Source organism: Zonotrichia leucophrys, chromosome 23, assembly GCF_028769735.1.
Source record: "Zonotrichia leucophrys gambelii isolate GWCS_2022_RI chromosome 23, RI_Zleu_2.0, whole genome shotgun sequence".
Classification (NCBI taxonomy): domain Eukaryota; kingdom Metazoa; phylum Chordata; class Aves; order Passeriformes; family Passerellidae; genus Zonotrichia; species Zonotrichia leucophrys.
The window spans coordinates 4,626,735-4,638,970 of NC_088192.1; the positions used below are offsets into that span (position 1 = coordinate 4,626,735).

General features: G+C 41.0%; 1 protein-coding gene across 1 annotated transcript; it reads left to right on the top strand.

The window, feature by feature from the left end:
• The first annotated feature begins 635 nt into the window (after positions 1–635).
• Positions 636–11,939, top strand: ZMPSTE24 (zinc metallopeptidase STE24). Its single transcript, XM_064731720.1, has 10 exons — positions 636–797; positions 1,975–2,121; positions 3,304–3,390; positions 3,987–4,103; positions 4,410–4,562; positions 6,485–6,626; positions 7,304–7,464; positions 9,157–9,261; positions 9,968–10,111; positions 11,131–11,939. The coding sequence occupies exons 1-10, from the start codon at positions 681–683 to the stop codon at positions 11,353–11,355; spliced, it is 1,398 nt and encodes a 465-aa protein (XP_064587790.1). The 5' UTR covers positions 636–680; the 3' UTR covers positions 11,356–11,939.
• Positions 11,940–12,236: the final 297 nt, after the last annotated feature.

Genomic DNA, 12,236 nt, shown 5'->3' on the forward strand with positions numbered 1-12,236 from the left:
CTCAAGTGCACGTTTCGGCTTTAAATAAACCAGCAAGTCCTGCAGCAGTCAGTGATAATTTCTGTACTTCTATAAGTGCTTCTCTAAACGGTTTTAGACAAGTACTAATGAGGCTTTATATGCGTTATCGTGCGCGGTCCAAGTAACTTATACTGGAGAAATATAATTTAAATACCTGCCCAGATTCTCGCCGTACTGCCCCTCCACATGCGCTTCACTGGGGTGGCCGTGACGGGCAGAGCTGAGCCCGAGTGGGCAGAAGCCACCACACAGCCCACGGAACCCAGCCCAGAGCCCACCATGGAGCCCCTCACGAAGCCCAGTCCGAAGCCGCCGCAGCCGCCCCTCACGGAGCCCACCGTGGAGGCTCTCACCTAGCCCAGCCCGGAGCCCGCCATGGAGCCCCCTCCGACCAGTCGAGCGCTCAGGCCCCACGGAGAGCCCGGAGCCCCCACGGCCGCCCCTCACAGAGCCCAGCCTGGAGCCCACCATGGAGCCCGCCTCGGCCGCCGCAGCCGCCCCTCACGGAGCCCACCCCAGAGCCTGCCGCGGCCACCCCTCACGGAGTCCACCGTGAAGCCCCTCACGTAGCCCAGCCCGCCGCGGCCGCCCCGCCCTGCCCCACCCTCGGTTCCTCCGGCCGCCAGGCGGCGCCGCAGCGTGCGGCGGGTGGAGCGGCCATGGCGCTGTCCGGCGACCTGTGGGCAGAGCTGCCGGCTGAGCGCCGCATCTTCTGCTCCGTCCTGCTCTTCTCGTGGGCCGTCTACCTCTGGGAGGCTTTCCTGGCGCACCGGCAGGTCGGTGGGGCTCTGGCGGGGACGGTCGCTGGCGGGCCGGGGCTGTGCCGGGCCCGGCCCGGCCTCACGTGGAGGATGTCCGGGGCCGGGGCTGGGGCTGGGGCCGGGGCCGGGGCTGGAGCCGGGGGACGCGGGGTCTGTCACCTGCCTGTGGAGGGCTCGGCCCTGTCCCGGTGCGGCCTCAGCGCTGTAGCGGATGGTGGGAACGCTCCCAGCAGCGAGTGGGGTGAGTGCGGTCGGGTCACGGCGGCTCGGCACCTCCAGCAGCTCGGTTCTCCTCCCTGGGACAGCGGTATGAGGAAAAATGAGGAAACGCGTGAGTTGAAATAGCGACAGTTGAACCGGTGAAGGAAAGAGGAAGGAAGCGCTGCACAGGCCGCCGTTCAGCACGGCCCCGAGCAGGTGATGCCTGGCAGCCTCCGAGCGATGGCCGCGCTGGAAGGCTCATCCCAGCCCCGCTTCTTTATTGCAGAATATGACATAGAGGACGGAGTGTCCCTTTGTCAGGTCCCGGCTGTTTCCTGACAGCCACATGTCCCTCCCCAGCCTGCCAACCTGGCAGGTTTGGCAGCAGCCGCACAGCGAGGGGTGTGAGCCCTGGGGTCGGACATGCAGCCTGATGCCCCAGACAGGACAGAATGTGTTTTGAAGTGACAAAGGGTAGGAGCTTTTCCTTAGAGAACGGGTAAGTATACTGAAACAAGACAGCTGAGGGAAAAGACTTTTAGTCTTAAAAATTTCAAGCGAAAAGTTCTTTACTGAAAAGGAAATAGCACCTCGTTTGTGCAGCCGCTCTGTAGCTCTGTGTTCTGGTGAAGTCACAGGGTTTGCACAGGAGAATCGGGGGTTTGGTTTCAAAATGAGCTGAGTTGTTAACTGTAGTGTGGTAAGTAACATCCTGTGGAAAAATCGGTTTGTGTGATCTGTATTTGATCACACATAGATAAGTTATTGAGCCAGCAGTTCAGTTCCTGGTTACAGCATAATAATTATGCTTCAGTTTTATATTTAGAACTTCATAGAAAACCAGAATTTAGGAATAATTGTTCCTTTGTGTGTTGTTTTTTTCTTTTTAACTTTCTGTGGTGGCCCATGGGATCATTTTATGTGTTATTTTTAAATCTTATTTATCTCCTTTAAAATATTAGGTGTAAACTTTTTGTCTTCACTTTTTCAGAGGCGGGTGTATAGAACAACAACACATGTACCCCAGGAGCTGGGACAGATCATGGACTCAGAAACATTTGAAAAATCTCGCCTCTATCAGTTGGACAAAAGTACTTTCAGCTTTTGGTCAGGCCTCTATTCAGAGGTTGAGGGCACTGTAAGTACCTTTCAAGTGATATTTTTAATGTACTTAAACTATGAAGTACTTTGGTTCTTAGTGAACCCATGCAGCAGCACCATTGGCATTCTGGTGTCGTATGGTGAACACTGACATTTATATTCTGGTTTTGTTTGTGGCTGTATTTGCTACACAAAAAGAAGTAATTGTTCAGAAAGCATGTAATTTCCTTCTGCAGTGCTGAGTCATACTGCACAACTACAGTGTTAGCTTACATTTTAATTATGTTTCATAGTAGTTTCCATTGCAAAATAATTAAGCAGTATGAATTATTTTAAATTGTTAAAATGCAGACCTTTCCCTGTGTTTGGAGGAATGCAACTACTTTCATTTTTAGATAAAATTTAAGTAGAAGGTAAAAAGAGAAAAAAAAAAGAAAAGGTGTAGTTGAAGTGGCTTTCATTTCTCCATTAAGCTTTTAAAACCACCACACTTGCTTTGGTCCTTTCCATCTCCTCCTGACACTGAAAATGCACCCTAAGTGTTAGGTTGTAAGAGTAAGCCTTTTTAAAATAAATAGATAAACCCCTGGTGTCATCAATATTGAAAGGCTGCTTGCTTGAAAACTGATTTTCTATATACAGATGTATTTCATGTTTGCTAAGAAAGCAAACATGAAATATTTACAAGTTGAGCTGTTTGAGAAATGCTGCCAGGCCTGGCTGTACCCCAGATGTGCTCCCTCCCTTGGCAGCTGGTTCATCAGGAGATGCTGGGAGCAGGCACAAGGAGGAGACCACAAATCTTTCTTCAACATGGCTGTAGCAACTCCAGTACTGAAAGTGAAACTGGGGCTTTTCTCTGGGCAGGAAACTCAGGTGAACCTCTAGGAGAGGAGGGCAGCTCCTCTTTATACAGCCACAAATATACACCTTATGTCTAAGCCAGTACAGTGGCAAAGTATACAGAAAATAGGCTTGGAAATATGCTTGTATTTCACAGGAAAAATAATTAATTACCTGCTCTCTACTTCTGTAAGGTGTTAATCAATGCCAGATATTCCAGGCTTGTTTTATCACTGTTAAGATCACAGGGGTGGCAAAAAGCTAATTATAAAACTTGTCTTATTCACCCTTAAAAGGTTCTTGTGCTGAAATGTTAGTAGGCTAAGATGACAGTGTGTTTCACACTGCCTCTGTGGTATGTGGTTTTGTTTTTAAGATGATTCTCCTCTGTGGAGGAATTCCTTTTCTATGGAAACTGTCTGGTCAGATCTCTGGTCGTGCTGGGTTTGGACCAGAATATGAGGTAAGTAGGCTTTAAATTCCTGTGCAAGTATTTGGTCCCTACTGCAATAATTATTTTGAAATTTATATTTAGTTAAAAGTGAGATCTAGGTAAACCTGTAATAGAGTAAAAATAACAGATACTTTCTGATGCACACAATGTCTCTGTGATTCTGAGAACTGATAACAGTAAATTAGCTTGCTTTTAAATTAGCTTACTAATTAAAACAGCCTTATGTGTTAAAAGCAAAGTCTGCTGCTTGAGTCAAATGAGGTGGTGGGCTGGGTTTTTGGGAGCTCTTTATTTGGGTGTTTTCTTTTTACTAATCCTAGAATTGATCTGCCTGCACACTAAAAGGGTAAGAAATTTAAGTCTACTTCTTATGTTACCTTTGTGCTGTGGATGAGGCATGTATCCAAATTTGTGCTCCAAATCCTTAGTAAGCTATTACAGTGAACAATAATTAGTCATCATGAACAAGTTAATTCTGTGAATTTATCCAGCATCATCTTCTAACCTGTTTCAGTTAAACCACTGACCTAAAAGCCATTTTTAACACCTGGAATATTTGTTAGAATGGGTCAGTAACTATCAGGTGGTTTTGTTTTGTTTTTTAGATTGTTCAGTCTTTGGTATTTCTGCTGCTTGCAACACTCTTCAGTGCACTGACTGGTCTCCCATGGAGTTTGTATAATACATTTGTCATAGAAGAGAAACATGGCTTCAATCAACAGGTATTGCAGAGAGCTCTTGTACTGACCCTGGTTCAGACTGGTTACACAGACTGGTCCTTAATGAATGTGCAACACAAAATCATGGTTTGGGTCAGGCCTTGCTGAGGGAGTGCATCTGCTTGGGCTTGAGGCTGTGTAAATGTAAGGAGCTACTGGGAGAGCTCCTTTTTCACTGACTCTGATTTTCTTATGACACTGGCATTGCTGTTTACTGTTTTTCTTAACTGAAGGGATCAATTCACTAACCAGAATGACATATTGATATTTACATTGATGTCACTGATCCAATTTATCCTTTCTTTGCAGACACTGGGATTCTTTTTTAAGGATGCTATCAAGAAGTTTGTTGTGACTCAGTGCATTCTGTTGCCAGTGACATCCCTTCTGCTTTACATTATTAAAATAGGGGGAGACTACTTTTTTATCTATGCCTGGCTCTTCACATTAGTTGTTTCCTTGGTGAGTATGAGAAGATGTTTGGGTTTCTTCCAGACTCCAGCTCACTGGCATGGCTCAGCATGCTGATTGCAGCTGAAAGGAAATGAAGAGGAAAATCTAAATCTCCTGTGAATTTTAATGTCTACAAACTTCAACAGAGTGTCTTGCTCTCAATGTACTTGTTCAGGAATAATAGCTCATATTACTTGTCCACATTAATGTCATATATATATATATATATATATTCTATTTAATACTGGAGTGTCTTCATTAATTGAAAGAGAAGCACTTATAAAGCTTTAGAATAGGTACTGGAAATACAGCACTATGTGGGGATCTGTTTTCCTTTCTCCTGATAGAGGTGAGAACCAGAACATATGCAGCCAAAGCCACACTCCTCTCTCTCTCTTTCCTATCACAAACTAATATTTTATTTTTGCTCTGCCTGTGCCTCCCCGTTTAGCTGTCCATGTAGATTTTATTCTGAGGTTCTACAGATACTTCAGAACCTGATATAACAGGGATTGGTCTATCTTTTATACTACAAAAGCTGGAAAATAAAACATTCTGGCAGAGCTGCAAGCTGCTGTATTGAAAGAACATTTTCCTGGCTCACTCTTCTCTGAGCCCCCTCCACCCCTGAGGTTAAGTGCATGCTCAGACAATTGGTGTTACCTCCTCAGTGCAACTTTATAGGGTTTCAGGCCTTGATGTGTTTGAGCAGCCTTTGACATGCAAAGTCATCCTAAGATGTGTTAGATTCACCCTTTAGAGTCTGGTTTTGGGAAGAATTCCAGTTCCATAACTCTGTAATCAGAGTTAGAGTTGCACCCTCCTGCTAGTCTGTCATGCCTGCTGATACCAAGGCATGACACAAAGATCTGAGATAAAACTTGAAAATTAGACCCCACATACTCTATGGTCTGAAACAGTAGTCTGGGCTGAAAAGCTGATTTCTACTCCATGAAATACCCTCCTACACCTTCTGCAAAATATCTGCAGGGGTTTAAGCCCTTAAAAATTACAGTAACAAAACTTATTTTAGTGGTGTTTCATATTGATGCCCTTATTTGCTGTGACTTTGCAAAAGTCAGTTTTTCTGATTTTCGATTTCATTGGAGTTTTTCAGCAGTGCACACACTGTCAAAAGTCTAGGTACTTGTTTTCAGTGAAGTAAAATGTATCAAGATAATTTTGAATTTAATGCTGATTTCCATTTGCCTCTCATGTCCTGTTCCTTTTTCACTAAACTTATAAAACGAATAAATAAAAATAATATTGTGGTGATCCACACAGAGTGTGAGGAAAGGGAGTTCAGCTTTCCTTTCCATCACATTATTCTAGTTCTGGCTTTCTGCAGCTGATGCCAGTTTGAGGAGATGCAGGTGCACTGTAGTGATGTTTTTAGGTCAAGGCTATTAGTCATTGTGGAGCCAGAGGCACCAGGCAGGCAATTCCCTGAGCCCTGCAGACAGCTGGGAGACTAAGAAAACAGAGGACAGAAAATTTCTTTCCTCTTTTTAGACAGTTGTTTTGCAAGTTAGCAGGAATTAGTCCCACTTTTTCTATCTCTTGGTTCCTTCATCTCTTCAGCTGAGTATGAAACACTTCAGAGCTTTCCAGGATTGGTGAGGTGTGTGGAAGTGACAGCCTTTCACTGATGAGCCCCTGCTCCCAGAGGCTTTGGTTTCTGCACTGCTCAGGTGTGTGGGTGGTTTGTGCAGTTTGCTGAAATGTGGTTTGTGCACAGTTTGCTGAAATGTGGTTTGTGCACAGTTTGCTGAGCTGTGGACTGGCCACCAAAGCAGCCCATAAGAGCCTGCCCATAGATCCCACTTCATACAGGACTCTGCTTTATCAAGTGTTTTTTCTGAAGTTGTGCCCTCTTTTTGAACTGTTTGCTCCACCTTTAGTACTAAACAGGTTTGCATGCCCTGTTGCAGGTGCTGGTTACAATCTATGCAGATTACATTGCGCCTTTGTTTGATAAATTCATTCCGCTGCCGGAGGGAGAGCTCAAGCAGCAAATTGAAACAATGGCAAAGAGCATTGACTTCCCACTGACTAAGGTGTATGTTGTTGAAGGTGAGGTTTTGTTGTTTTTTTTAAATAAAAAGGCTTTGTAGTTTTAAATTTGTGGGGGTTTAGCATTGATTGTGGATGCTGTGGTAGGGCAGTTGATTGCATTGCTCAGATACTGCAGTACTTGCCAATGTCTGTAGCATTTTCCTGAAGCTCAGTGCACAACCTGAGCTCACCTTCTGGTTGGGAGCATTTTCCTAAGTCTGTGGAATGGAAATGCACAGCTCAGTCAGGAGTGGAAGCACAAAAATAGTCAAGATTATCATTTTAGAACTGTAAAACAAAAGGAATATCTGTTTCCATTCACCTTTGCTGGCACTTTGAAAGAATTCTTCATAATTTGGCACAGGTTCTTTGCCTGGAGCAGTGTCAATTCAGAATGCTCTTTCCACTCTAAATCTGAAATTGTAATAGGATTAGCTTTTCTTCTTGGACATTAGATGTTCCTAACTGCTCTTATGGCTTTAGTGCTTTTAGTGATTGCATGCTACATTTCTCTATTGGAGTCATCATTACTTAGATTTTAGAATATGCTTCAGCTTCCAAACAGATCTGCTTGAGTTTCTCTACAGTTCATTTGGGGACTTTGAGAATTCCTCTGGAAAAATCTGATCTGTCATACTGTGCAGGCTTCAGTGCATGGGATTATTCAGATCCTGGTGTTTTATTTTCCCCATCAGGTTCTAAGCGTTCTTCCCACAGCAATGCTTATTTCTATGGATTCTTCAAGAACAAGAGGATAGTACTGTTTGACACACTCCTGGAAGACTATTCTGCTTTGAACAAAGAACCAGCAGAAGGAGAAGATGGTGAGAGTGAAGAAACAAAGTCTAAAACCAAAGTGAGTTGTCTTGTGTTGTTTATATTAACTTCTTGGTGAGATATTCCTAGTGTATTTTAAAGGCCTTAAGTAAGTTGCTAAAACACATACCCTAATGTTTCAACACCAAAGTATGCCTGGTTTGCTGATTGGAATTTCTGGGGCTGTGTGAGTTGTGCAGATAGCACCAGAGACTCTAAAAATCCACATGGGCTTTAGCAAAACATTCATTCCCTGCATGTAAAAACTAGGTCTGAACAAGGGACCTGCTCAGGGTTTTAGCTCATCTTCTCTTGGGACTGCCATTCCACAGGTTCGCTTTGAGGAAATACTTTTAATTCTTAGTGTGTAATTTGTCACTTTTACTGGGTGCAGAGGTTTTGGTGCAGGAGGACAGACAGAGGATGGTGGCCTGGCACTGGCCTCTCCTTTGATGTGCAGCTGCACATCCTGAATATGCTGGAACAGCTGTTGTGGCGTCAGAAGAGTATGGAAATGACTAAAGCTAATAGAATACTTTCTGAATAACCTGAAGGAGTTATTCTGAGAAAAACAAATGGCCTTGTGCATCCTAAGGTTAGGCCAATGTTTGGAATGTTGTTCAGTCCAGCTTCTGTTCCTTGACACCTTGTCCAGGTATTGTGTTTGCAGGGAATGCCCTGACAAAGGCAGGAATGGTGCATCTGACCCCATGTTCTCAGAAGGCTGATTTATTATTTTATAATACTATATTATATTCAAGAATACTATACTAAACTACACTAAAGAATACAGAAAGGATACTTACTGAATGTTAAAAAGATAATAGTGAAAACTCGTGACTCTTTCCAGAGTCCCAACACAGCTTGGCCCTGCTTGGCCAAAGAGTGAAAACAACTCACAGCAGAATCCAATGGAACAATCACCTGTGGGTAAACAATCTCCAAACACATTCCACATGAGCACAACACAGGAGAAGCAAATGAGATAAGAATTGTTTCCCTTTTTCTGAGGCTTCTCAGCTTCCCAGGAGAAAAATCCTGGTCGAAGGAATTTTTTCAGGGAATGTGAATGCCACATCCAGGGTTCTGTTTGGCAAACACTGCAGAAGCAGGTGGTGAGAGGAGGGCATGTTGAGCTCACCTGATCCAGTCATAATGAGAGTGTTCCATTTCAACAGGTTCTTCAGCCTTTGCTTCTGACTTGCTAATGGAGCTTTGAAGGTGCAGATGTCCTTCCTAATTACAGCTTTAAGGATGCCATAGGGCTTTTTGAAGAGGACAGCTCCTTTTAAAAGGAGCAGCACTGCCTTGGGAGGAAGAATACATGTTGGGTGTTGAAGGAAAGTAGGAACAGGGCTTTGCTCTCAATTCCCCTCTGAAAGTTTGAATTCCTGTTTCCATTGTCATGCTTTGCTTGAGTAAAGAAACAGGATGAAAAGGGATAGGAGAGTGTTTGAAAGGCAAATCTTCCAGTGTTCTTTCAGGTTTGCATCAGCATAGAAATAAGAGAACACCATTTCATAGCAGAAATCTTAACCTTAAAAGGTTTTATTTCTGAAAGTATCTTCATGAAAAAAGCTCAACACAAAATTTTGTGTGTGTTTCTGGTATTAGAAGGGAATGGCCTGATCTAGGGACACTTAAGTGATCAAGAAAAAAACAAATCAGTAAGAAATTAATTTGGTTGTGTTCAGACATACCTGATAATACTTCTGCTTTGTTGTTCCCTCAGAATAAGAAACAAGGATGTAAAAATGAAGAAGTTCTGGCTGTACTTGGTCATGAATTGGGTCACTGGAAACTAGGTCATACTGTCAAAAATATAATTATCAGCCAGGTAAGTTATTTTAAACTGGATTTTTTTTTTTCCTGGAGCATCTGTAATTATAGCTGTTTCCAAATGCCCTTTTCCAGATTTGTTAGTGTACATTCACCTGGTACACACACTGTGTGACAGGAAATTGCTCTGGATCACAGCCATCCTTCTTTTCTCTTCTGTGTGTTTCAATAACAAACAATATTCTGGCACCTTCTATTTTACTCTAAAAAGACCAAAAATCACTTGGGTAGCTCATCACTCCCTCTAGAAAACTTGGTAAGGCCTGGTCCTGCCTCTGGCTCTGAAAAGCCAGGCAAGCCCAGTGTTTGTGCAGGACCCTGCACAGATTGGATGGAGGCACAGATTGTTTCCAGGAACAGAAGTGCAACAAAACACAGACACATTTGTTTGGCTTTAAACTTTTCAGAACCTGTACTTGATTCCAGGGAGATGAGTTCTATCCTGTACTCCCTTCTCTCTTCTCTTCTTGCTTTTTCATCTCCCTTCATTATTTGTTTTTAATCTCTGGCAGAAAATAGTGCTTCTTGTACTGTTGCATTTTCAGAAAGCAGGTAAAAACCAGCTGTTTATTCCTCTCTGTGCATTAATAAATTCAAAATAATCTACTTGGGGTTTTTTTTTACAGTGGCATCCATGTGCAAATCTATAATGTGATGCTATGTAATGACTTACCTTAATTAAGAATGTTTTTTCTTTTCTCCAGATGAATTCCTTCCTTTGCTTCTTCCTGTTTGCTGTGCTGATTGGTCAGAAAGAACTCTTTGCTGCATTTGGTTTCTATGACACCCAGCCTACCCTGATAGGCTTGATGATTATTTTCCAGTTCATTTTTTCACCTTACAATGAGGTAAATTGTTTTCAAGACATGGACTCTGAAGTATCATCCTATTTAAATAATGATTCTGTTTTGTCAGGGGAAGTTTGAATTTCTAGGGGCTGTGTTGGGTGTCTCATTTTGATAATCAGGCTCCCAGGGATGGCTTGGATAGAGTTTAGTGAGATCAGCCTGCAGCCACAGCAATGTGTGAGATGTGGGAAGGTGGATTTGGGGGTATTTACTGGCAATGAAGGAGTGTGCAGATAGCTGAATTTTAGAATAATTTTTAAATAATTTTTAAATAATTTTTAAATAATTTTTAAATAATTTTTAAATAATTTTTAAATAATTTTTAAATAATTTTTAAATAATTTTTAAATAATTTTAAAAAATTTTTAAAAATTTTTAAATAATTTTAAAATAATTTTAAAATAATTTTTAAATACTTTTTAAATAATTTTTAAATACTTTTTAAATAATTTTAAAATACTTTTTAAATACTTTTAAAATAATTTAGTGGCACTGAAGGAATTTGCAGATAGCTGAATTTTAAAATTATTTAAAATTATTTAAAATTATTTAAAATCATTTTAATTAATTTTTAAATATTTTAAATTTTTTTAAGTAATTTAAAAATAATTTAAAATAATTTTTAAAATAATTTTTAATAATTTACTGGCACTGAAGAAATTTGCAGATAGCATAATTTTTAAAGAATTGTAAATAATTTTAAATAATTTAAAATAATTTTAAATAATTTTTAAATAATTTTTAAATAATTTAAAATAATTTTTAAATAATTTTAAAATAATTTTTAAAAATTTACTGGCACTGAAGGAATTTGCAGATAGCTGAATTTTAAAATAATTTTTAAATAATTTAAAAATAATTTTAAAATAATTTTAAATAATTTAAATAATTTTAAATAATTTTAATAATTTAAAAACAATTTTTAATAATCTTAAAACAATTTTTAATAATTCACTGTCACTGGAGGAATCTGCAGATAGCCGAATTTTAAAATCATTTCCATGCATTTCTCTCCACAGGTTCTCTCATTTTGTTTGACAGTATTAAGCCGCCGATTTGAGTTTCAAGCAGATGCATTTGCCAAGGAACTTGGGAAGGCCAAGGACTTATATTCTGCTTTGATCAAGCTAAACAAAGATAATTTAGGATTCCCTGTTTCTGACTGGATCTTTTCCATGTGGCATTACTCCCACCCTCCCCTTTTAGAGAGACTTCAGGCCTTGAAAGATGCAAAGCAAGAGTGACAGCAGTGGTTGCTGCTTCAGAGACACTGCTTCCATCTCAGAAGCAAAGTTCAGAGCTGCTTTTTAATTTTTTTTTTTAAATGGATAATGCAAATTAAGCACGCTGTTAACAGCACCACACATCTGAGTATCCTGAAACAGGTATTAAATTATAAATGACTTATTTTTAACAAAAACAAAACTGTGGAACTTAATTTAGAAAAAGTGCTGGGTGAAGACCTTTCCCCCCCCACCCACCACACTGACTTTTATTTCCATATCATAGTATAGACTTTTAAAGGGAGGAAAACAAATGTAGACTTCAAAGCACCTTTTTTTTTTTCAGTTTGTGTATGCCTTGAACATTGCTTTTGATCCTTTTTCTATTCTCAGCATTCTGTGAACCTTCCCAGTCTCACCCTCTTCACAGTGAAGAGGCTTGGGGTGATTTGATTTCCTGTATAATGATACTTGTGCTTGCCAGTGTGTTTGAAAAAGCTGAATTCAGCTGCAGGCTTTTCTCCTGCATTCCTGTCTGTCAGAATGATCAATGCTACTTAATAAAACCTTCTTTCTCTGAAGTGTGGGAAGAAGGATGAATTATAGCTGAGGATGCATACCATGTCTTCCTTGAAAATGAGAATTATTATTTAGTAGCATTACAGTAGGATTAGGCTGCTCCTATTGCCCCAGGGCTGCTGGGGGTATGGAAGGGAGAAGAGAATATTACAGAGAATCAGAATGGGACCCACACATTTGAGAAAATTGCCAATTCTCTCATGTTCTCCCTTTTTCCACATCTCAGATCCTCCATTTCTGTTGTACTTTGCCTAGATTTCCTGTGCATATGGAAGTGTCCAGTTGCTCAGCCAGTGTATTAAAGCCACACTTGGATTCTGAGG